The sequence below is a fragment of the Vombatus ursinus genome, unplaced genomic scaffold, assembly GCF_900497805.2.
Source record: "Vombatus ursinus unplaced genomic scaffold, bare-nosed wombat genome assembly UNPS02014768.1, whole genome shotgun sequence".
NCBI lineage: Eukaryota > Metazoa > Chordata > Mammalia > Diprotodontia > Vombatidae > Vombatus > Vombatus ursinus.
This window is the reverse complement of record NW_020954546.1, coordinates 37,110,489-37,133,225: the sequence shown is the minus strand read 5'-3', so window position 1 is coordinate 37,133,225 and position 22,737 is coordinate 37,110,489. Positions and strand designations below refer to the sequence as shown.

The 22,737-nt window shown below is 49.3% G+C and overlaps 1 protein-coding gene and 1 long non-coding RNA gene across 3 annotated transcripts; one reads left to right on the top strand and one right to left on the bottom strand.

The window, feature by feature from the left end:
* Positions 1-683: 683 nt before the first annotated feature.
* LOC114043063 (integrin alpha-10-like) lies at positions 684-22,405 on the bottom strand. 2 transcript variants are annotated; one of them, XM_027861961.1, is made up of 30 exons: positions 22,354-22,405; positions 20,832-20,943; positions 20,368-20,477; positions 20,099-20,190; positions 19,730-19,844; positions 19,333-19,460; positions 19,092-19,240; positions 13,239-13,389; positions 12,878-13,043; positions 12,465-12,538; positions 12,061-12,205; positions 11,483-11,631; positions 11,154-11,297; positions 10,818-11,018; positions 10,189-10,319; positions 9,796-9,962; positions 9,553-9,695; positions 9,284-9,397; positions 8,887-8,972; positions 8,014-8,155; positions 7,626-7,718; positions 6,735-6,811; positions 6,500-6,589; positions 5,922-6,006; positions 5,638-5,751; positions 4,994-5,074; positions 4,740-4,853; positions 3,253-3,348; positions 2,863-2,976; positions 684-2,419 (listed from the first exon to the last, which is right to left on the bottom strand). In XM_027861961.1, the coding sequence occupies exons 1-30, from the start codon at positions 22,403-22,405 to the stop codon at positions 2,357-2,359; spliced, it is 3,498 nt and encodes a 1,165-aa protein (XP_027717762.1). In that variant the 3' UTR covers positions 684-2,356. The 2 variants fall into 2 exon arrangements, with proteins under 2 accessions (XP_027717762.1, XP_027717761.1); XM_027861960.1 differs by lacking the exons at positions 19,730-19,844; positions 20,099-20,190; positions 20,368-20,477; positions 20,832-20,943; positions 22,354-22,405 and having other exon boundaries at positions 7,626-7,715; positions 19,333-19,595.
* On the top strand, positions 12,981-20,817 carry LOC114043064. Its single transcript, XR_003569056.1, has 4 exons — positions 12,981-13,073; positions 13,241-13,417; positions 19,148-19,446; positions 20,734-20,817. It is a non-coding gene; the product is annotated as an uncharacterized LOC114043064 (long non-coding RNA).
* Positions 22,406-22,737: the final 332 nt, after the last annotated feature.

Below are 22,737 nucleotides of genomic sequence, written 5' to 3'. Positions count from 1 at the left end.
CCAAAGGGAAGAACTAGTATTAATGGGCATAAACTGCAAAAGGAAAGAGGACAAAATTCCTAACAATTACAAATTCCTAACCCTAATTCCTTCTCATCTGATCTTAAAGTCTCATTTTTAGAGTCACTTCTTTTGGGTAGAAAGTAGGTGCTTATTAATTAAACCATAATTAGAAAAGGCAGCAAAAGTAATGGTTTGTCTCTGGAAGGCTGCTATAAAAATGCTTATCTATTACATGGGAGAGGAAGAAGTGGAAGGGGTTATTGGGAGAGAGATCTCTTCTAGTCTTCTGCTATTATCATGAATTAATTTATCAGATGAGCTGTGACCTTGGAACAAGTGGAAAGGTTTTACAGAATGTCAGTGGATAGTGGGCAGAGAAATGTGACAAGCCTATCTCACGTCAGCTAGGCAAGGGTAGGATAAGGATACAGGACAGGAAGGTGAACTCTGGATGGTGCAATCTGTCTATGTGGAGAAGGTTACAGGGTGGCCCCTATAGCAAACCTTCTACTTCCCGAATACATTTTTCGAGGGCTTGCCCTGCCTGCCAGAGTCCATTTGCTATAGTTCCAGTCTGGGACCACCACCCAGTCCAAAAATCTCCACATCTTCTAATCCCTCCATACACACTGATTCAACCCACCAATAGCTTGTTCCAGAGAATGTGGACTGAACTGGTATTCTTTTAAACACAACTTTATTTGTTTCAATCAAATGATGCCCAGACACTGAGATGGATTGTTGGCCCAGATCAGTTGGAGAAGCAGAAGTATTAACCAAGATGATGGTCCTCTCCAGTACTACTATGGATGGTCAGAGGAAGCAGGAAGGAGGTGGCAGTGAGGGCAAGAGGTGTAGATAAAGATATTTCAAGATGTCTTAGACACCCAGGAGCCCCACTGCCCTCAAGGAAAGACTTTGGGATAAGTGCTATGGCTACTGACCATCTTATATTTTTCCCTTTAAATCTCTGACTGGTGTGGGAGTGTTCAAATGAGGTGGGACCTGCACTAATAGCTGATTTAGCTGGTCTCTGGAGTCCTGGCTCCGCAGCAAATGGTTACTCATTTATTAAGAGGAAGCCCACCCCCATGGCTGGCTAAGAGGAAACAATCTGAGGGGAATAGAGGGAATGAAAGATAAGCTTAGGAATCCCTCGTGGAGATCAGGAAATGGCCAGCAGACTACTTCTAACAAAGGAGCCCTCTGAGGTGCGGCTGGGGGACTAGGGGGAGGGTAGCCTGGTGCCCTGGAAACATTTCCCAAGGAGAAAACTAGGCTGCACAAACAACACTCCCAGAGCAAGTGAGGGCTTGCTTCCTAGTGACTTCACTCCACCCACTTCTACTTCTCCCTGGGGGGCGGACCCCACTCAGTCCAGTCCAGTGGTGCTCCCTGCCCTCTAGGGCTGAATGGCTGACCAGCACCAAGACCCTATCACCACCCTGGATTTCGGGAGAGGACCCCCCATAAGTGGCCAGGCAGGAATGTGACATTTGTGGTCTGCCTCCCACATTGCATCCTGGCCGGTAGGGAGCTTGGCGATCCCAGAAACAGCCACATGGAGGCTCCTGGCCCCCAGAAACAACGGAGGCAAGCCAGGCTTCACTCAGGGAAAGGGGGAAGTGGGCAAAGCAGGGGGCAGCCCGGCCCCCCCCCAGCACCTGAGGACTGGCGGCTCAAGGCTGGCTCGGGTTTCAGGGGGGTGCCAATCTGCCCATCTAAAGGCTCCTCTGTTCCTCGGCCTCGCACAGAACGTCTCTTGTGGCTTTTTCCCCTCCCTCCTTTCTTCCTGTTGACTCTCCATCGGGCTCTCTGAATCACCAGACTCCACAGGAAAGCAGCAGATGTTGACTTTACTTCGGTGAAGCCCACGTCAGCTCCTCCGCTGGGGTGTCAGGGAGGAAGGCATGAAGGTGAGGGGGTGGGGACGGGGACAACGCTAAGCCCTACCATTTCCAAATGGGCTGGGGATGAGGGGAGAAAAAGAAAAGAGAGAGAAGTCTCTCCCAGTCCGGAGGTCTGCGCACAAGTCTTTTGACTCCAGGGAACCCAGGCCCCTGGGAACGGTGGAGAAGAGGCTGCCAAGCAAAGGCCGAGGAGGGGGCCTCAGGAGCAGGATCACCAGGGAGAGACAGGGCACAGACGGGCTGGGAAGGACTGTGGTGCCAATTTTTCTTGGCTGAGGCCGGGCCTCACTTCTTGACAGAAGTATTCCCTAGGACATAGAAGTCAGACTAGGGTGCGCAGTCTGGAGGGGAGGGCCATGGGGCTCCTCTTGTCCCACCTGGGCTCTCATTCAAGTCTCTAGGGAGCACTGCAGAAGAGGCATTCATGGGGTCTTCTTCCAGCTTCACTGGTCCACTTTCTCATTTCCATCTTCTTCAGGTGCTTTCTTTCGGGCAAAGAATCCAAGCTACAAGGCAGAGGTGATGAGGAGCAGTTATATTTCCCAAAGTCTTCTTTTACTCACAGCCTTGGGGCATGACCACAGGCTACATTCTTATTTGAGGGAATGCTGCAAAATGCACAAGTCTACCCACCAGCTAACCCTCCCTTTCCCTCCGCTCCTACCCTATTCATTAAGCCTTAGACCCCTAGAGAGGCAGCAAGGTACGCAGGAAAGAAGGCTGGACTTAAGAGTATGAGAACTTGAATTGAAATCCTATTTCTGCCACCTGTGTGACCCTGGGCTAATCACTTAACTTTTAGGGGCCTCAGTTTCCTCACCTGTAAGGTGAAGGAGTTGGACTATTTGGCCTCAAAGGGCCCTGGCAGCTCTAAATGCGATTTTGTGATCCCCTACATACCCAGGAACAATCCTCCCACCCCTCCAATCTCCCACAGAACAGGACTCACCTTCCAAAGGCAGAAAACAATGAGGGCCAATAATAAGAGCCCTCCTAGGACACTGCCAATCAGAATCCACAATGAGACAGGAACATGGCGGGCCTGGATGACCTCCAGGAGGCTCTGGGGGAAAAGGACATCCTTCTTTTCTGAATCCCCCAGGTAGTCCTTCCTCCCCACCCACTATTCCTCATGAGCCACCCCAGGCAGACCCAACAGCAGGGGGATAAGAAGCCTCTCCAGAGAGGGATCCCTAAGGGACCAGCAAAAGAATCCCAGAGATCTGGTTCCTATGACTCATTTACTCACTAGATCACCAGGGTAATACACCGCGATGAAAAACCTCAGCCATGCCCTGCACTGTATTCAGAGCGCCAGGCACACAGACCCCTGACTCACCTCACTCCGCTGGGTGGCCTCTGTCAGCTGCAGGACACTGCCCTCCTCAACCTCCAGTTTAAAGGTGCTGACCACAGTCACAGATTTGAACTTGGCCTATGGGGACAGGAGGTGTGAAAAATATTAGAGGGAGGGGGTTATGGTCTGCAGGTGAGGCAGGGATGGTATGTGGCTCCCTGAGCAGCAAGAATTGGCTGAGAGGCCCCAGATCTACTGGATCCGTCAACGTCATAATGAAAGGAAGAAGAGGAGGGAGGAGAAGAGAAATGACATCATGGAGGGAAGGAGGAAGGGGGATGGGACAGCCAGCCTAATTCTCCTAAAACACTGCTTTTCATCATCTCATTCCTTTGCCTACTCAAGACCAATAATGACTTTCTCTGTTTCCTGTTATGAGGATCAAATAAGAAAATGTAAAGCATTTTTAAATCTTAAGGTACTATGTCAATGTCCACCATTATTATCATTAGAACAGTAAGTACTCAAAATGACAGAAGATGGAAATAGTCAACGTTGAAAGAGCTGTAAAAAGGCAGGCCCATTAATATACTGCAAATTGGTCAAACAATTCCAGAAAGCAATTTAAAGCTATGATCCATACGCAGAGGTCAATGATAAAAGTAAAGGTCACAGAGGTACCAACATGTTTATAATGGCACTTTTTGTAGTAGCAAAGAATTGGAAACAAAGTAGAGGCCCGCTGATTTTTAAATGGCTAAGCAAATTGTGATATATGAACACAATGTAATGTTAATTTGCTATGAGAATAAGTGACCATGAAGAGTACAGAGAAGCACAGGAAGACATATAAGTGATGCAAAATGAAGTAAGCAGAACCAGTTAAAAAAATACACACAATGACTACTGCAATGTAAGTGAAAAGGACAACAAAAAAATTGAAACTGAAGGTTGTGAAATGGTAATGACCAAGCTTGACCCCCAAAGAAGAGAGATGAGAAAGCATCTCCCTCCTTCTTTTCGGAGGTAGGGGATATGGTACACAAGGTAAAGTCAGACTCGGTCAATATGTTGGCTAGTTTTATTCAATTGGGTTTTTTCTTTCTTTTTTATTCTTTGTTAAAAGGGTTGGCTCCCTTGATAGGTGGGGAAGGGATATATTGAGAAATGAAGGCATTTAGAAGCAAGAGATGTGGGATAAGAACTGGATAGGGATTGGACTGGTGATCTCATTGGTGTGGGGAACTCCCAGGGAGGAACCTCCTTTTATCAATGCAGGTTGACATCTTCTCTGTAGCTAAGTTGTCTGGGGCACTGAGATGTTAACCGACCAAGGCCCAAAGTCAATAGCCACGTAGGTTAAAGGTGAAGTTCAATGCTTGGCTTCAAGGCCAGCTCTCTACTGACATCACTAAAAATGTAAACTAGAGAAACAGTAGGTACTCAAGATGAGCCAAGGAAATGGTTGCTGGGGAAAAGGAGCATCTCAAGAAGGATGGTGCAGTGGTGAAAGGCTGGCATTGGCTCACCCTTCGGAAGAATTCATCGTGGATGAGCCTCAGGAACTGCACAGAATGCTGGGACCCCCGCGGCAGGCGTCTGAGGTGGCACCGCACCACCTGGCACCAGGTGTTACTGCCATTCTACCAGGAGAAAGAGGTCAGCCCCCAGAAGATGAAGGATTTCCTCCCCCCTCCCTCCAGTCCCAATCCGAGGCTCCCCATCGCCTTCCCAGGATTTCTGTTTCTGGGGTCTCCCCTCCCCACTCGCCAGGGGCTCATACCAGGCGGCTGATGTATCGCAGGTCCTCGGAATGCACAGGAGCTATGGAGGGCTCGGTCAGGTTCTGCACCATACAGCTGGCCTGGGAGAGGCGGGGGTGTGGAAGGGGAGGCCTCACTCAGACCACACACCAATGCCACACTGTCTACCCCCAGATGACCCTTTCATTATCTCCCAATCACAGGATGAAGGGACAAGAGGAATCATCTAATCAAACTCCTTCATTTTACAAATGTGGAAACTGAGGCCCACAGAGGTGAAGGGATTAGTGGAAGGCCATACGGCAGGATATAAACTCCAAAGCCAGAGTCTTTTCCAGTGTTCATGCTGCCTCCTTTGCCTAGAAAGGGCCTGTGCTAAGCCCTAGGTCTGATATGAGCTACCTAAGATACCCTCATGAAAGTCACCCATTTCCTTCAAAATTCACTCCTTATTCTACCACGTTTAAGTGTCAACTTCAGCAGACACATGGGTGAGGGCAGCAGACACATGGGTGAGGGCAGCACCTGAGGTTTGTGACCTGGATAGAGAAAGTCTGGAGAGCAGGAGTGCCCTGGAACTAAGGACCAAGAGCAGGTCATACAGGCAAGAAGGGACCAGGGCTTCAAAGAGGAGGCCATCCAGATGCATACATCCCACACTTACATTGTCAGTGATAATCTGGGACAGGGACAGGAAGTAATTGCCCCCATGGGCCACAGCTGGAAAGAAGGCAGAAATCAAGAGGCCACTGATGGGATAGCAACCAAGGTTCTGTACCTGATGGGGTAAGTGAGAAGGAGTGAGATTGTGGAAAGGAAGAAAAGATGGACCACTCTACCCCTACCCACAACATATTTGTAGATGCCCAGAGAGAGAACCCCCTCTACCAACCCTCCTACCCTGTCCAGGGCTCCACCCCCTTTGCCCTGCACCCTCCTCTCTCTCACCCTGAGAGTGGTTTTGAACTCAGGGCCAGGACCCTCGGGGAGGGCCCCGTATGGGTGAACCTCATATCGGTGCAGAGTGGACTCACTGCAGGGTCACAGACACGGATACCAAATCAGGAAGCACGAGGTGTTGACCATGCCACAGACACAGGGAGCAGATGGTCAGCACAGAGACACTGGATCACGGGAGGAAGGGCCGGGAGGAAGGGACACAGAGATGGGGAGCGACCAAATACTACACAGAGAAACCAGCAGCACATGAAGCACGGATGGACACGTGTGATATGACATGGATACACTGCTAACTTCATAGCTGTGGCTGCAGGCCTCCTCCTCCTCCCACCCCCACCCCAACCATCTCTACTGTTTCTGACTGGAGCCTTACTCCTGAGAGAGCAAAAAGGATGGGAGAGAAGAGGGGACACAGAATGGGTTCAGTTCAGAGTCAAAGTTCTTGGGCGTAGGAGATTTTGGAAAAAGTAGACCATGGTAGAGGGAGTGACACGAAAGTCTGGAGGTCTGGGAGTCAGGGCTGCCTAGCCAGGGGACCAGAGGGTGGGCAGGGTATTGGGCCATACCTGGAGACCAGGAGCTCGGGCTCATACTGAATGTAGGCAGAGGCCTGGGCCATGTTGTCATGCAGGGTTTCATTGGACTCCAAGCTGTTGCTGCAGAGGTAAGGGGAGAGTCACAACATCTAGCTCCTGTCTGGAGACTTCTTCCTGAAGACTCCTCCAGTACTGACCCCCTCTTCCCCCCGCAGTGAAGGCTCCCCCAAGACAGCGCAGAGAAAAGAAGGGCCCAGGGTCTTACCTGGTCGTAGTCAGCCTCACAAGGGCTTGACTCAAGATCGAAGAGCAGCTGAATTCAAACTCCAAGAGGAAAATCACCTGAGTTGGGGGCAAAGTGATCAAAGGCCATGAGGTCCAGGGCCACACTGTCATCCTATTTCCAATTCTCAACTTTCAGAGTGCTAACTTCTGGGCTGTAAAGTCCAGAGTGTGGCCCAAAGATCCCCCGAGAGTCACAGGGGTCCCTCGAGACTAGGAGGCCTTAACTTTTTTCATGTCATCAATCTCTCAGGCAGGGTGGTGAGGCCTGTGGATCCCTTCTCACAATCATCTTTTCAAATGCATAAAATAAAGTGCACAGGATAACAAAGGAGGTTAGAGGTTAATTCAAGATGTATTTTTTTCCCCATACAAGTTCAAGGACCCCCAACCTCTATTCAGGGACCCCCTGTGGGATCTGTTTAAGAACCTGTGCTTTAGGTCCACCCCAGGTGTTCTTCCCTGGGTCCCCGGGGCCTACCTTCACCCCCTGTCCACTCCAAAGGACTTCATACCATGAACTCTCCCACCTTACACTCACCCAGGTCCCAACAAACATCCCCCATGTCCCCTCTTCCCAACAATTTCCTCATCCAAAATGGATAGCCATGCGGCAGCTGGAGGCCCAGAGCTCTATGCTCTGGGCCTGGAATTACATATATGTACACACACACACGTATATGTATATATACATACACACATGTATATACACATGCCATGTATATGTATATACATACATACACACATGTGTATACACATATATGTGTATGTAAAAGCTCTCAGTATGGTACCGAGCACATAGTGGGTGCTACAAATGTGTATCCCCTTCCCTTCCTCCAGAGTCCGTCAGCCTGCTCTCAGCACTCTGACTCACCTTGGCCCCGGTCTGGAAAACAGGGTGCCCTACACTACAGAGCCGGGCATGTGCGGAAGTGGCTGCACACTCCACTTTGACTGTGGTGTCCTTCTGGGGACAGAGAGTCGGTGTGTCAAGGAGACGGGTGTCAGGAAGGCCTCAACTCTAAATCATTCTCTCTTCCTCATATCTTTTATTTCCTCCTCCACCTCCGTAAATCCTCAGAGATCCAGGGGCCCAGAAGGGTGAGGCTGACCAGGCAGAGGCTGTTTCCTCCATTCTCCCCACCTCCACCCCAAGGGGCACCTGAAGGGCAGTGAGACTGGCCAAGTGGAATTTCTAGCTCCCCACTCTTCTCCCCTTCCTTTCAGGGCTCTGCTCCTACTTCTATCTCCACCCAGAGCACCTGAGGAGTGAGGCTGGCCAGGTGGAGGCTTTTGGAGAAACTGAGGCTCAGGTTAGTATTGTAGGCATTCTCCTTTCTGTTCTCAAGAGCTGCTGACACAAGCACCTTCTGCCGCCCACCTCGAACCACAAACGGCTTTTTCCTAAAAGTAGAGTAAGGGAACTAGTCAAGGAGCTGACAGGGGAGCTCCAGGAGTCCCAGAAATCCCACTAGATCATTTAATTCAATCTCACTTTAGAGAAATTGAGGCCCAGAGAAATGTAAAAGGCTTGGAAAGTTCATGAAATGATTTGGTACTGGAGTCATCCCTAGGACCGTCACCTCCTGATTTCTAATCCAGCCATTATCTAAAACCATCATATCCTTGAGAAGAGCAAGGGCTGCTCTGTGTCTTTGAATCTCCAAATCCTAGAGCAGCGTCTGGTGCATAGTACTTATTTGACAAAGAGGCATCCAGGTGGCCGCATGGGTGAGATGCTGCTCCTGGAGTCAGGAAGCCCTACATCCCAAGCACCTGAATGCTGCGTGACCTTGGGCAAGTCCCTTTACCTTGCCCAGTCTCAGTTTCCTCATCTGTAAAAGGAGGATAATAACAGCACCTACCTCCTCAGATATTTGCGAGGATAAAATGTTATATGTCTGTGTACGTACATACACCGACACAAACATATACATACATATATATATATACACACACACATATTTAAAGCACATTGGAAATCTTAAAGTGCCCCATAAATGCTGGCTATTATTATAATTGTTTGTTGATTGATTGACACGCCACCCCTCACCTTCTTTCCCCTGCCCCACTCTACCCTGTCCATCCATTTCCCTTCCATTTGGTCCCAGTGTCCCAGTTTGCTTCTATCACACCTGGAGCCCCGGATGTCCATGTCTACCCGGAGTACCAGGTCTGTATTGCATTCATTATCAGGCCCACAGTCCTTTGAGAAAGGTACCTAGGGAGAGGGAAAAGGGTATACAGAGGTTCAAGGGAGTATAAAAAGGGCTGGAAAACTAGGAGAAGCCAGGAATAGAGGAGCCAGGAGAGAGCAGGGGGGCAGGGATGACCAGGAAGGACTGGACACATTGTCCCAAGGTCAGATGTCACGTCACTCCGACGGCTCCCATCTCCTCTCTCTCTCCCCTGCCCCACGATGGGATGGATGGCATTGGGGCACAGGGGTGTGAACAAAGTCTGAACGGAAGACTGCGGCAGGCAGAGGAGTGTTAGAAGCCAAGGTCAGGGTGGGGATTAGCAGTGACTAACCAGCTTTCGAAGAGAAGTGGGTGAGTCTTCATCTAGCACCGGCCTTGGCTTTGTGGTGTTATCTAGCACAAATGTTACAGCTAGGGCCACTGGCCGGAGGTAGTCAGATGCATCCTGAAGGGAGTAAGACCGAGGGTCATAGCAAAACAGGGTCAAGGAACACATACGTAGTCCTGACTCCTTTCAGACCTCCAACCTTATTCTATCCCATTGGCCTCCTGGGCCTCCTTCCATTGCCTGTCATCTCTGAGCCTCAACCCCTTCCTCACCAGCACATGGAAATGCAGCTGCTGACAGCTGACATTCCCTACGCTGACCCTCAGCCGCCGGGTGGGCAGCCTCTGGCCAAAGCCATCAAATGCCGCACGGGCCCCAGCTGTCCACTCATCCAGGGAGGCAGTGAACCGGACGTCTAGAGAAGAGAGTTGGAAAGAAAAGGGTCGAGGGTTAGAAGAAGGCATTTGGGACACAGAAGGGATTGTGGGTTACTCATATGCCTAAAGGTTGCTTACATAAGTGGCGATTCCAGCGGCCTGGAGTTCGGGAGGTTACTTGGAAGCAGAGGTCGGCGGTCAAGCATGCAGCATCCTGGCCGTGTCGCTGACAATCCCGCCGGACTACACTGACTGCTGGCGGGGTCACAGTTAGTGATGGGGCCAGGTGGACGATGGGGCGGGAGCTGATAAAGTTGAGGGAAAGATCCCAGGGGTATGGGATAAGAAGTGTATGGGAGGAGAACCTACCAAGACTGCCTCCCCAAGATCTCCAAGACATTTGACCTCCAAAAACTGAGATTCTGTGATTCTATGTCCCATTGCTCCTCCTCAATTTGAATATTAAGGGAAGGACATCCAGGAGCCCCCTCTCCCCAAGAGAAACCTGGCACTTGACCTCTGGCCCCACACCTGAGCAGTACAGCTGCCCCCTGGGCCCCCACGGCAACATCCACTAGCTCATCCCCGTCAAGGTCCAGTCGTCCATCCACACTTCGGCCAAAGTAGCTGAGTGGCTGAGGCATGGAGGCAGCTGAGATGCGCTGGGAGGAGACAGGAGACAAGAGACTGGGGCAAGGTCTCTCAGACAATGAATGCCTCACCCCTTGCCTAGCATTCTTCCTTCTGGCTCTCCTCCAATCCTCTCAAGGACCACTACCAGGAATAGGGCAGGGGGGAGGGGGCCACAAAAACATCCCCCGTACTTCTCAAGGCACTGCTCTCCCTGGACCTCACCAACATATCCGTGCCATCTCCACCCAGGTTTGAAGAGGGTGTAGAGCCAGATAATCTCAGGGAAATGATAGAGATTCAGTGCTTTCAGGCATCTGAATGTAGGTTCTGGAAGAGTAGAGTTCTAGGCCTCAATCTGACCTTAGCTAGCTGTGTAACCTTGGTCAAGTCACTATCCTCTCAGTTTCTTCAACTGTAAAATGGCAGGGTTTGACTCAAGAATCCCCAGATTTTCTGAGCAGTACAAGTATGAGTACTACCAAAACACACCCCTCCTCCCGATATAGTGTTCCTCCGGCTCCTCTAACCTGTGCAGGATGGGGTCGGATGCCACCCTTGGTCCCATGATAGAGGTAGAGAGCTCCTCTGTGTCCATCTTCGAGGGGTGCTCCCACAGCCACATCTGCAAAGCCGTCCTGGTTGAGGTCAGGCAGGGCACCCATTGCAAAGCCAAAGCGGGAATCCTGGGGCGGGTCTGGCTGCAGCATTCTCCGGAGGATCAGCAAGGGCTGTAGGAAAGGATGACAGTCTAAATGTCCCAACCCCACAGACCAGCCTCATTGGTGTCTCTTCTCTCCTCCCTCCGACCTTTCCCAGGTATTAATGTCTCTACATTGTCTCCAATGCACGCTAACCCTACTCACTTGGCCCACGATGTAGACATACACTCGTCCTGTCTCCCGGTACTGGGGTCCCAGGTACATAGGGGCAGCCACAAGTAGAACGTCAGTCACCCCATCACCATCTGTGTCCAGGGGGCAGAGTTCACTGCCAAAGTAGGAGCCAATCTGGGACATGGGGAAGGAAAAAGAGTGACCCTGAAAAACTTCCAAGAGTGGGAGGGAATCTGAAACCCAACGGCTGAGGACCTCCCCACAATGGATGGATCTCAACCCTTGTAGACGCCATCACAGAGTTCTCCATTGGATGGCGACTCTCATCACCCCACACATGCCTCCTGCCATGTCCACACCTGTTCCCCCTGGAGGCTCTGGGCAATATTCATAGTCCCATCTTTCCTGAGCTGGAAAGCTATGACCTTTCCACGATGCTTAAACCGAGGGGCTCCAGAGAGAAGCAGCCGTCGTCCGCCCGGGAGGATCAAGGAGGAAACTGAGTAACCTAGAAGTGGGGTGACAGGGGTGAAGAGAAGGGAAGGAAGGCAGGGAGAGATCATGAAGTCAGGGTAGCCGGACATATTGGGGAATCAATAGAGGGGCAGAAAATCTTAATAATTTAGGAAGAGGATTCAAAAGGCAAATGGAGGGATCTTCAAGTGATATATTCCATGAGGTAATCAACCTAACACTCTTTTTAAAAACTCTATTTTATTTTCAGTTCTGAATTCTTTTCCTCTCTCCCTCTTCCTTTCATCTCACATTGAGAAGGAAAGAAAAACAAAACCCATTACAAATATGTATAATCATGCAAAATAAATTCCTACATTAGCCATGTCAGAGAGAGGGACAGAGACAGAGACAGAGAAAGAGACAGAGAAACAGAGAAACATACTTCAATCTGCTCCCTACCTGAGATGCACCTAACACTCACCCAGGTAGGCGGCATGATTCTGTAGAGCAGAAGGGAACTCATCCTCCAGCGCTGACCGGGGGGGAAAGAGGCGGTGGCCTTCCTTTAGCCATAGCACTGAGCCCCCCCAGTCATAGGCTCCCACCATTCCAAACAGGATCCCATCCTGTGGGAATGGGGAAATACTGAGGAGTCATCGGGATTACTGAGGAGGCAAAGGGAAACATAGGGAAAGGGTAGCTGAGGGGGCCTGGGAAATTCACCTAGAACCTTCACCCTTCAAAGAAGGATTCGTCTAGGAGGGATGAGGTCACTGAGGGCGGAGTCAGCAGGAAAGAGATTCACTGTGCAGGTGAGGTTAGTGGGGCTGAGGTCACCTGGACCAGAGGCTGGTGGGGGGATGCAGCAGCAACAGAATATCTGACCTTTAGCTGGTGAGTAGAGAAGCCGATCTGAGACATCTCTAGTCCAAAGGAGCTTTCATTCTCCCCATGGGAACCTGGGGTAAGAAAGAAAATCAGGAGAATAAAATGAGACAGAGGACCCGGGCCAGCATGCTGATGCATCCAATCTCTTAATTCTCTCAATCCCAGTTTCCCTGACCCAAATGTCCATTCCCATTAAGCTCATCTTTTTCCACGCTTTAAAGTTAAGGAAGTCAGCTCGGCATCGGGAACTTCCTAATTAGAGCTGTCCAAAAATGGGATGCTGCTCCTCACCAGGCACCCCCTTCATGGTAGAGGTTTCCACATCGGGGTTGTACAGGGATGCGGGGGAGAGGCTCGGGCTCGAGAGGAGGGGCCGAGCGGGAGGCAGACGCCCAGATTCCACGCCCTACCCTCCAGTCCAAAGATGCGGTCCCCGAGGGCGTCCACAATGTCAGTCAGCGCAGCCTCGTCTGTGACGTTGAAGAAGTATCTGTCGCCCTGATCGCTGGCAATGGCCCTGATTTCCTGAAGGAAGGAGCTAGGGTCGCGCCGCCTTCGGATGTAGTGACCCAGGACCTAGGCGGGATCGCAGATCTAGCTGGAGTGGTAAGGGGCAGCGGGGGCTTTGGGGGCCAGTGCAGGCGACGCAAAGCCAGTGTCTGCAGGCGCGGGAGGCGGTGTTAACGGTCAGTGTCCCCCTTTTTTTGGTAAGGAAGTCCCCCCTCCCTGACATCTCCGCCTTCCCAACCCCGCCTCCCCGCTGCTTCTTACAGCAATGCCATATCGGGTCACGCTGCCAGCTTCACAGGCCTTGAGTGCTGCTGGAAGCTCCTCCCCATCATGTGATTCCCCATCTGTGACAACAACCAGCAACCGGGCAGCCTCTGGCCGGCCCCCCCGGGAGGGACTGAATCCTTCTGTGCTGGGGCAGCAGGGAAGGAAAGAAAGAGGTGAGATACTGGAGTCTTCTGCCTCACACCTTCGACACACATACACACATGCCAACCTAGCGTTAACGGGGAAAAACAGACAGAAATGAAGAAGACAGGGGCCAAAGGAGTAGATGAGTCAGTGCCATTGACTTAACCCCTACTGTATGCGTAACTGTGCAGCAGGTACCATGGAGGGAGCCAAAGAAAGGAAGACACAATCCCTACCTTCAAGGGAGCCACAATCTAACTGAGGACACAGGAGTCATACCTGGGTACGGGTCTTCCTTCTGCCACATACAACTGCTTACCAAGCCCTGGAGACTTTCCCTCACCTACATCTCTCCAATCCACTCTCTACTTCTCATTCCCATTGTCCTATCCTACAACAGGCCTCGTGATCAACCTCTTGATGTCATCTCCTAATAGGCCTTCCCACCTCTGCTCTTTCCCCTCCATATCCATCCTTCATACCTCATCAGATTAATTTTCTTTATGCACAAGACTGGCCAAGTCAATGCACCCAAAGATTTTGGTGGCACCCTAATGGCTACTATAGAAGGCCTATTTTGTGGTTGTTGCTGCTGTGTGTTGAGCTAGATGGCAAAGTGGACAGAGCACCGGCTTGAAGTGAGGAAGACCTGAGTTCAAATCTGACCTCAGAAACTTACTAGCTGTGTGACCCATGGCAAGTCACTTAACCCTGGTTGCCTCAGTTTCATCTGTAGAATGAGTTGGAGAAGGAAATGGTTAACTACTCCAGTATCTTTGCCCCAAATGGGGTCATGAAGAGTCAGACACAACTGAAACAACTAATAACAACAACATGCACAAGACCGGCCATGTGGAACCCTAATGTCTACTGCAGAAGGCCCATTCTAGCCCCCAGTAATTGTCTGCTGGCCCATTGCAAAGATTCGGGATAGTCCAGTACAAGAAGTGATGATCAATTAGTGCAAAAAGTTATCCTGTTTACTCTGTCTACAGGCTGCTTTAGATTCTGGTGACTGGCTGAAGAATTAAATTGGGAATTCTGAGGATGAACAAACTTAAGAGCAGGTTTGGTCTTTGTTTATCCATGGAGTCCCACTTATGTGGAGACAGGAGCCCATGGGCTCAGAGAAAGCTACAAAGAAATGTTTTAGCATCCAGCCAAGGCCATGAGAATGGACTCCTGTCTCTATGAGCACAGGCCCCACATACTTACAAAGGAGCTGGAATGAGTCAAACTGTCTCCCTCTTCCTTCACACCCTCAACCAATTACAATGCTAAAAGATTTCAAAGTAAGATCTAGGAGCAAAGATAACACCTTGCTTCTCCACCAATCACTGCCCTAGAATGCCTGGGAAGTAAGGGAAATTGATGAGATGTTACAGATGCAAGTCAGAGATGAGACATCTATTTTTTATAAAGAAAATGCAAAGCCATCTTCATTGCTGCCCACCCATAAATTGACCTGACACTGTAGGCACTCTCTCTCTCTTTTTTTTAATAGACAATTGGGGTTAAGTGACTTGCCCAGGGTCACACAACTATTAAGTGTCAAGTGTTTGGTCTGAGGCCGGATTTGAACTCAGGTCCTCCTGACTTCAGGGCTGGTGCTCAATCCACTGGGCCACCTCACTGCCCCCAGGCACTCTCTCAGATAGCTAAGTGGGGGCCCATCTCAAGACAAAGACCTGAGAATTTACAGTACTTCCTGTCTTTAGCCTTCCTTGGTTGGCTGTAAAGAATATTTTTGAGTAATTTTATTTAGAGATGGAAGTTTTATGCACAGGTTCTCTTTTTATCCTTTCCTAGGAAGTATGCTGATTTACTAACAAAAATCTTCCATTTACAGTGGGTAGGAGAGGAGCTGAAGGAAGAGAATTTGGAACTCAAAATTTTAAAAAATTAATGTTAAAAGTAAATAAAATTTTAAAAAAACCAGCCATTTAGAGAGACATTTGCTGCTAAATGTAGGAAGCAAAGTGGTTAGAACTTGATCAATTTTCATTTTTGTTTCAATGAAAATCTTATGGACCTAGAAAATATCGATAATTATCCAACCTAGTTAGCTTCCAGCTGCTTTGCCTAGAGTTACCAGCCCTCCATGATGTGGGGTCACCCTATCTGCCCAGCCCAATCATACAGTACTCCCCTCTACATGTTCTCTGTGTCAGTCAAGGTGTGTCCCTAGAACATGCCTGGTACCATCCTATCTCAATGTTTTTGCTCGGGTTCTTTCCTACTTCTGGAATGTCTCCTCTCCCTACTCTGTTTTCCCTGTTCTGGGTTCTCTTCTCTTTCAATACTCTTTCTCATACCACTTAATAAATGCTTGTTAAGACTGACTGGTTGGTGATTTTATCATCTCCGTTGGGTTCAATAACCATCTTAATCAGATGATTCCCAAATGCACATATGGTATCACAGACTGAAAGCTGCAAAGGGTCACAGAGGTTGAGTCCAACTCTCTCCTTTTACAGATGAGAAAACTGAGGCTCAGAGAAGTGAAGCAATTTATCCAGATTAATGGTAGTTAAGGGCTCAAGGTGAGATTCAAACCCTGGTCTTCTTGACTGCAAATCAGAAGCTCTCTCCACTATGCCATATGAAGTCCTCCTCCTAATTTCTCTATTTTCATCTATGGCACCACCATCCTTCCAGTCACCTAGATACAAAACCTCAGATTCATCTTAACTCCTCACTCTCCCTCATCCACACGTCCAACAAATTGACAAATCCAGTCAATTAAACCTCCACAACATTTCTCCAATTCATCCCCGTGTCTTCATTCGAACAGCCTCGGGGGTCTCTGGGATAAAATATAACTCCTCTTTTTTTTTGTCCTTAAAGCCCTTCATAATCTGGCACCAACAGATCATTCCAACCTGAGATAGGCACTAGGTGTTCCTGGTAAATTGGCCTACTTGTTCCCCACACATGGCATCCCATCTTTTGTCTCCATGCCTCCACAGGGGCTGATTCCCATGACTGGAATGCTGTCTCCTCAATGAAACCTTTCCTGATCTCCCAAATTAGTAATGGCCTTTTACTTGAAGACTTCACATAGTATATTGTTGTATACCTCTCTAGTCCACTGGTCATCTATTAGATGGATTTATTTGTCTATGTATTTCATCTCCTTCCCAGATTGTGAGCTTTATCAGAACAGGGACCCACTGATTAAAGCTTTGCATTTCCCCTACCCCTGGAAGAGTGCTTTGCATACAGTAGATACTAAACATATGTTTGTTGAATCAAACGTTAGACAACTTACTAAAGAAACTTACACAATGTATTAAGAAGTAGAAATGCTATAGTATATTAGTACTGAAAGGATAACAAAGGGATGGGCTCAGGAGGTGATCAAGGAAGATTTTCTGGAAGAAATTAGTTTTGAGCCAAATTTTGAAGGAGAGAACCGAGAACACAGATTTTGGGAGAAATAAGGGTGTGGGATGAACATCTGTCTGACCAGTCTCTAGTTTATTAAATCCATCTTTTGTCCCCTTTAAAAACATAAGAACACTGACACATCTCCAGCCCTACAGCTCCTCTCCTGTTTGCCACTGATGACTTTTCAGCCACTTAGCAAACAGTTCAGCATCTCTCACCTCTCCTCCCAAAGTCTCACTTCTGTTGAGAGCATTGCCTTAGATCCTGGCACTCAGGTTTGTGGCCTCTGCTGCATCTCTGACTCTTCCTTCACCAATCCAATGTGAACTGACACATCGTGCCAGTACTTTGCTTTACACCTTCCCAGCTTCTTTCATATTAAGGCACCTCCTCTCAAATCACCCTCACCACATGAGTTCAGCATGTCATTGACACTCACCTGCACTAATTATTATTATTACAGCTTCCAAACTAGCCTACCCAATTCCCCCTTCAAATAACTTCCAGAACACTCATTCTAAGACACATACCTGACCATGCATGTCATCCCCTTGCTCAGAAACCTACTGTTTCAATGATCCCATAAAACTTCTTGGCCTGGCATTCAAGGCCCTCAGCAATCTGGTTCTGACCTACCTTTCCAGACTCATTTCACATTATTCCCCTTCAAGTTCTCTACCTTCCAGTCAAACTGGACTAATAGTTCTTGAACTCAGCATGACATTTCCAAGCTTTGTGCAGTCCCAAGAGCTAGAATGTTGTCTGGAATGTGCCATTCCCTCTTCCTTTTCCTTTTTCAGATTTTTTTGGGGGGCTAGGCAATGGGGTTAAGTGACTTGCCCAGGGTCACACTGCTATTGTTATGTGTCTGAGGCCAGATCTGAACTCAGATCCTCCTGAATCTGGGGCCGGTGCTCTATCCACTGCACCGCCTAGCTGTCCTTTCTCTTTCAGATTCTTTATCTCCCTCCGAGGCTCAGCTTCAGGTGTCATCTTTCCTGTGGAGTCTTCCTTGAAGCCACCAGCTACTAAAGCTAGGCCTTTGTCTGATTTCTCCTTTGTCCGATTCGCTGCCTAGCATATAGCATTCTTTTTACTTTTATCTGTGCACATGAATGGAAGCTCTTTAGAAACAGGGCTATTTCACTGTTGTCTTTGTATCTTTAGTACCTAGGACAGGGCCTGGCACACAGTTGGCTTAACCTGTATTTGTTGAATTGAATGTTCCTTGACAAAGGAAACAGAAATAAAATAAGATTTAGGAAGTTCTGCATTTTTTCTGTCACCCATTAACATCTTCTCATCCTCCCCAAACAATACATCTATCCCCTTCTGGTTGTTCTTGCCTCTAACCCACATATATATATTTTAAAGCCCTTCTTGTTTTTAGCATTTATCATGAGTTTCAGTTGAAATGGGAGGACAAGACCACCAGCCATATTCAACTATTCAAAGGGGCAGTAATATGGAGAATGTGGTGTCAATTTTGGAGAAGGAAGGGGCTTAGAAGTGATCTTGGTGAAGCTCTTGTTTTTTAGAGTCCAGACAACTGAGGTGACTTTCCCAAGGTCATACAAGTAGTAAGTCGCTAAGCCAGAATCTGAAACCAGGTCCTTTGCCTCCACATCCTATGCTCTTTCCTTTTTTTTTTTTTTTTCTTGGTGAGGCTGGGGTTAAGTGACTTGCCCAGGGTCACACAGTTAGTGCCAATGTCCTATGCTCTTTCCACCAGGTGGCCTTAGACTTGTTCTGCTTGGCCTGGGCAGGGAAAATGAAATTAAATGGGCAAAAGTTTGCAGAAGGTGAATTGCATCTCAATACACGGAAGAACTACCGAATACTTAGGAGTTTTTAAAAAATGGGATGGACTGCCTGGTTTGGTACAGAGTCCTCCATCACTGGAAACAGTCAATCAGAGACTGGAAACCACTTGTCAGTGAGATAACAGCAGGATTTACATTTTAGGAAGAATTTGGAGTAAATGATCTCTAAGGTGCCTTTCAAATCTATGACTATTGTGGAGGGATCAAACAGATTAAATTTGTCTAGGAGACAGAAACAGAAAAAACAGACACGAAATGGAAACCTAGAAAGGGGAAGCGTAGGGAAAAACTTATTATGATTCCCAATTTACCTTCAAATTGCTTCCATTTCCTTCCCACCCCCACCCCCCCCAACAAAACTCATGAGCAAAAGTGTGAGGACGTATACAGTCCATCTTATTCTCTCCCCGAATCCTTCCCAACACCCTACTCTTCCTCACAGCCCTAGGACCTCCCATACCCTCCCTCCACAACCCCTCCCCCACCTCACCAAGCCACCATTATTGCCTGCGCTGTATGGGTTTCTCGCCCTTCTCTTCGGCTCAGGTTTCTCGCAGCTCTCACGACCTCTTCCTTGGTCCGGAAATCTCCGAGTGACCATTCGTGTACGGCAGTCTCCCCATACTGAACCAGCCCGACCTGCGAGGGACAGACAGGTCTGATGATGCCTCTCGTGTCTACACTGGTCCTGCCACAGACTGACTCCCCCACATTCAGCCTCCTCTCCTCACCTGTATCTGTTCGGGGTCAATGAACAGCCTCCCCACCAGTCTACGCAGGAAAGTCTGAACCTCAGCCCAGGGGTAGATGCTGTTGGAGCCATCCAGGACAATGACCACATCCATGTAGGTGGGGCAGCCTAGATTTTTGAGGCAGGGGAAGGGTGAGGCTAAAGGACATCAGGGCAAGAGGGCTGGGGCAGTAGAAAGGGCTTGGGAATAATAGGATGTGGGCAAAAATCCTCACTTTTCCTCATCTGTAAAATGCAAGTAATAAAAACACCGACTTCACAGCGTTTTAGTGAGGATCAAATAGTATTTGCAAAGTGCTTAGCACAGTGCTGCACGCATCAGGGGCTTAATAAATGCTTGCTCTCTTCCCTTCCCCCATCCCCTCCCCCTGGCTCACGCTGTGCAGTAGGTGCTAAGCTCCCCCAGGGCCGGAATGAGGCATCCACTTGGGCACAGATCCCGGAGCTGTATACTGAGGTACCACAGACACGAGACCAGAGAGGGGCACAAGCCTGAGGAAGGGGAAACGGGGTAGAAATGTCATTCCTAGATCCCAGGGCAGCATCCCATCCCCCATTCTCAAGGCCCTCCTAGAAGGTACAAATGCCCCTTGCTCCCCATAGTGTCTAACACTGCTAAAACCCCATGCATTTGGTCCTTCCCTAGTCTCCATAATATTAACTTCCTGACCCCCTTCCCCGATGGTTCCCTCACCTTAGACTCCCCTGATCATTAACTCCCATGATCCCTCTCACTCCCACCTCACCATGAACCCCCCATCCACATCAGTTTTCAGCAATGACATCCCAAGGTGCATGTTCACAGCCGGACTCGATGAGTTTCCTAGTGGGTAGTCACCTGGAGGTGATAGTGAAGTTGGGGAACACAGGTTTGTGGGTCACGAGTTCAGAGGGAAGGAGTATTTAGGAAGTCATGGGAAGGGAGGCTTATTAGGGGGTGAAGAGGTTGAGGAATAGGAGGTCAGGAAAACTAGGGTCAGGGTCAGAGGGTAGAAAGGGAGGGGCATCTCCTTACCCAGGTGGCCCTTGGCACATGAGGCATTAGGCCGCTCCTCCACAGGGCAGAGATACACATCCCCCCTCCTGTCCCCAGAAGGTCCATCCCAAGGGGCACCCACCAACATCCTGTGGGACAGAGGTGGTGCATATGAATAGGAGCATGAAGAAAGGGCATAAGCCTAAAGCAAACTGAAGACGGGCCCCAAAGCCAGAACCCCTAGTTCGTGACCACCCCTTTTTAGTCCTCACTTTAAACAGGAACCCTGAGAAGCATCCCATTCCTTCTGCAAATAATTGGATGGAAATGACCCTCTTATTATCATTGGCTCGTGTGGGATAATCCTGGCCTAACCCAAGGTCTACCCTTCTGTTTCCCCACCAGCTCAATCAGCACCAACATAATCCCAGTCTCTTCTCCTTCCTTATTGCTGTGTTCCTTTCACCATCACAACACCCCATGTCCTCCCAGGCTTCCCTCACCATCGACGTCCTCCCCCCACATGCTGCAAGATACTGTATCCAAACTCGGACTCCGGTGGCCCTTGAAATAGTCGAGGATGATTATCGTCCAAGTTGAAGGAAGAGCAGAGACCTGGGAGAAGGAGGGAGCATCAGTCACAAGGTCAAGGGCTGGCAGGGAACCACAGAAGTGTCTGGCTAAGAGAAGAGACCGTGAGACATATACAACTTGGCCCTGTCCTCGTCTGTCTGATGAACATGGGTCTCTGTAACAACGCTTCCATCTGTGTGTCTGGTGGCCCAAGGGTATATCTTCTGCCTTGTGTTTATATCCAGATGTCCTGTTCATCCTGTCTGTGGCCCTTAGCCACAATAACATATGCAGCTGTGGATTCATTCCCGCCCCCGAAATCTCTTTCACAGAATCAATCAAAAGGGTCAGATTACTCCCCCCCCCCCCCACTTCTCCCTCCCCTCACATAACCTGTGAGGCTTAAACAATGGTAGGGGAATGGCAGCTTTCTGTAGCACCAGAAAAGTCCCCAGCCCCCATGGGGTCCAGGTTTTAGTTCTGAGCCTAAAGGGAAGAAGAAAGGACACTGAGGGACATCTGTCTCTCAAGAGTTCTCCATCTGTTTTTACATCTCTCCATCCACCAGCGTCAGTATGTCTTATACATGCACACACAGAGATTCCTATGTCTTAGGGCTCAGCCCCGGAAACCTCAGTAGCAATTACTCGGGTGGGGCAGCCTGCCCACACACAAATTTCTCTCTACCCCCACCACAGGGGTCCCAGATCATCACCACCCTTCTGCCTTCCCAACGCTTGAAGATCCCACCCCCTAACTAAATCCCTGTCCACCCTCTGAATAATTTAGTCCCCTCCCAGGCACCCTACATCATGTCCTAGCTGGTTTCCTCCTCCCTACCCCAACCTCTCTCCAGGTTCAGAGTGGGTATTTTGGGAAACATAGATTATAGGGGAAAGCCAAAATCCCCTTAAACCAAGGCTGAACCGACCTCCGCCTTTTAGGGTTCCCTCCCTACTTCCCAGACCATCGCTCCCCCCTACACCCCAACAGATGCCTATTCAGAACAAAGGAGGGTGTCTTCAATTCATTCTAGACACTAGGAAGTCAATAGATTGTGTGGAAACTGCATGTGGTCCATTGGTCAAGTATTCTTAGCCACTCTGGCCAGGGACCGTCAACTCCCTAAAAGTGCCTGGAGGGCAAGGGGCCACATGGAAGCACTCTGGGTGTATTCACTGCCCTACTTTCCAGGAGTATGGGCACCTATTCCAAATAACTAAGCAAAAGCTTTCACCAGCATCACAGGAAGTCTCTCCTAGGAGAAGGAATAATTGGAGTCCACAGATAACATGGATTCAAAGTCACTCTTTTCAAAGCCCTGTCCCTAGGGCTCTTACCACTAGGGTGTCACCTCCCCCGAAAAGGACATTTTTACCTTTAAGGTCCCAGTCCTAAGCCATCCCACAGACCTCCCTCCCCACCAAGTCCCAAATAGTTAACCTCCCTCACCTGCCAGGAGCAAGAGTGGTAGAGTGAGGTGAGGGGTGAGGGAGAGCTCCATTCCTGGCTGTTCCTCTGTCTCTCTGAGGAGTCCTCTGTGCTCCTGTCCCGTTTTGTTTTCTTTACTTACCCTCCCGTCCCGCCCCCTCCCATTGGCAGCTAAAAATAAAGTCAGACTGGCCAGGAGGAGGGATGCTGGGGAAGTTGGAGGGAGCCCCATGCCAAAGCAAGGGGCTGTCTCACTGAGCTTCTCACCCTCCCCTTCTGCCCCCTGGTGGCCTCACTGAGAAGGCCAGGCAGAGACATCTTTTGAAGTTCCCCATCTATCACCCCTCTCCCATTCTTTGTCATTCAGTTTGTCTCTCTCAGTGGCCGGGGTATTTAGGATTCCCT

What these genes read in the sequence shown, in the direction of transcription:
- LOC114043063 (XM_027861961.1), bottom strand. Translation starts at nt 22,405, where the DNA reads ATGGAGCTCTCCCTCACCCCTCACCTCACTCTACCACTCTTGCTCCTG. An exon ending in GTGGGGGGAGGACGTCGATG is followed by an intron (nt 20,478 to 20,831) that starts GTGAGGGAAGCC and finishes TCTGTCCCACAG; the next exon opens with GATGTTGGTGGGTGCCCCTT. An exon ending in CCACTTCTCTTCGAAAGCTG is followed by an intron (nt 8,973 to 9,283) that starts GTTAGTCACTGC and finishes CCCTCTCCCTAG; the next exon opens with GTACCTTTCTCAAAGGACTG.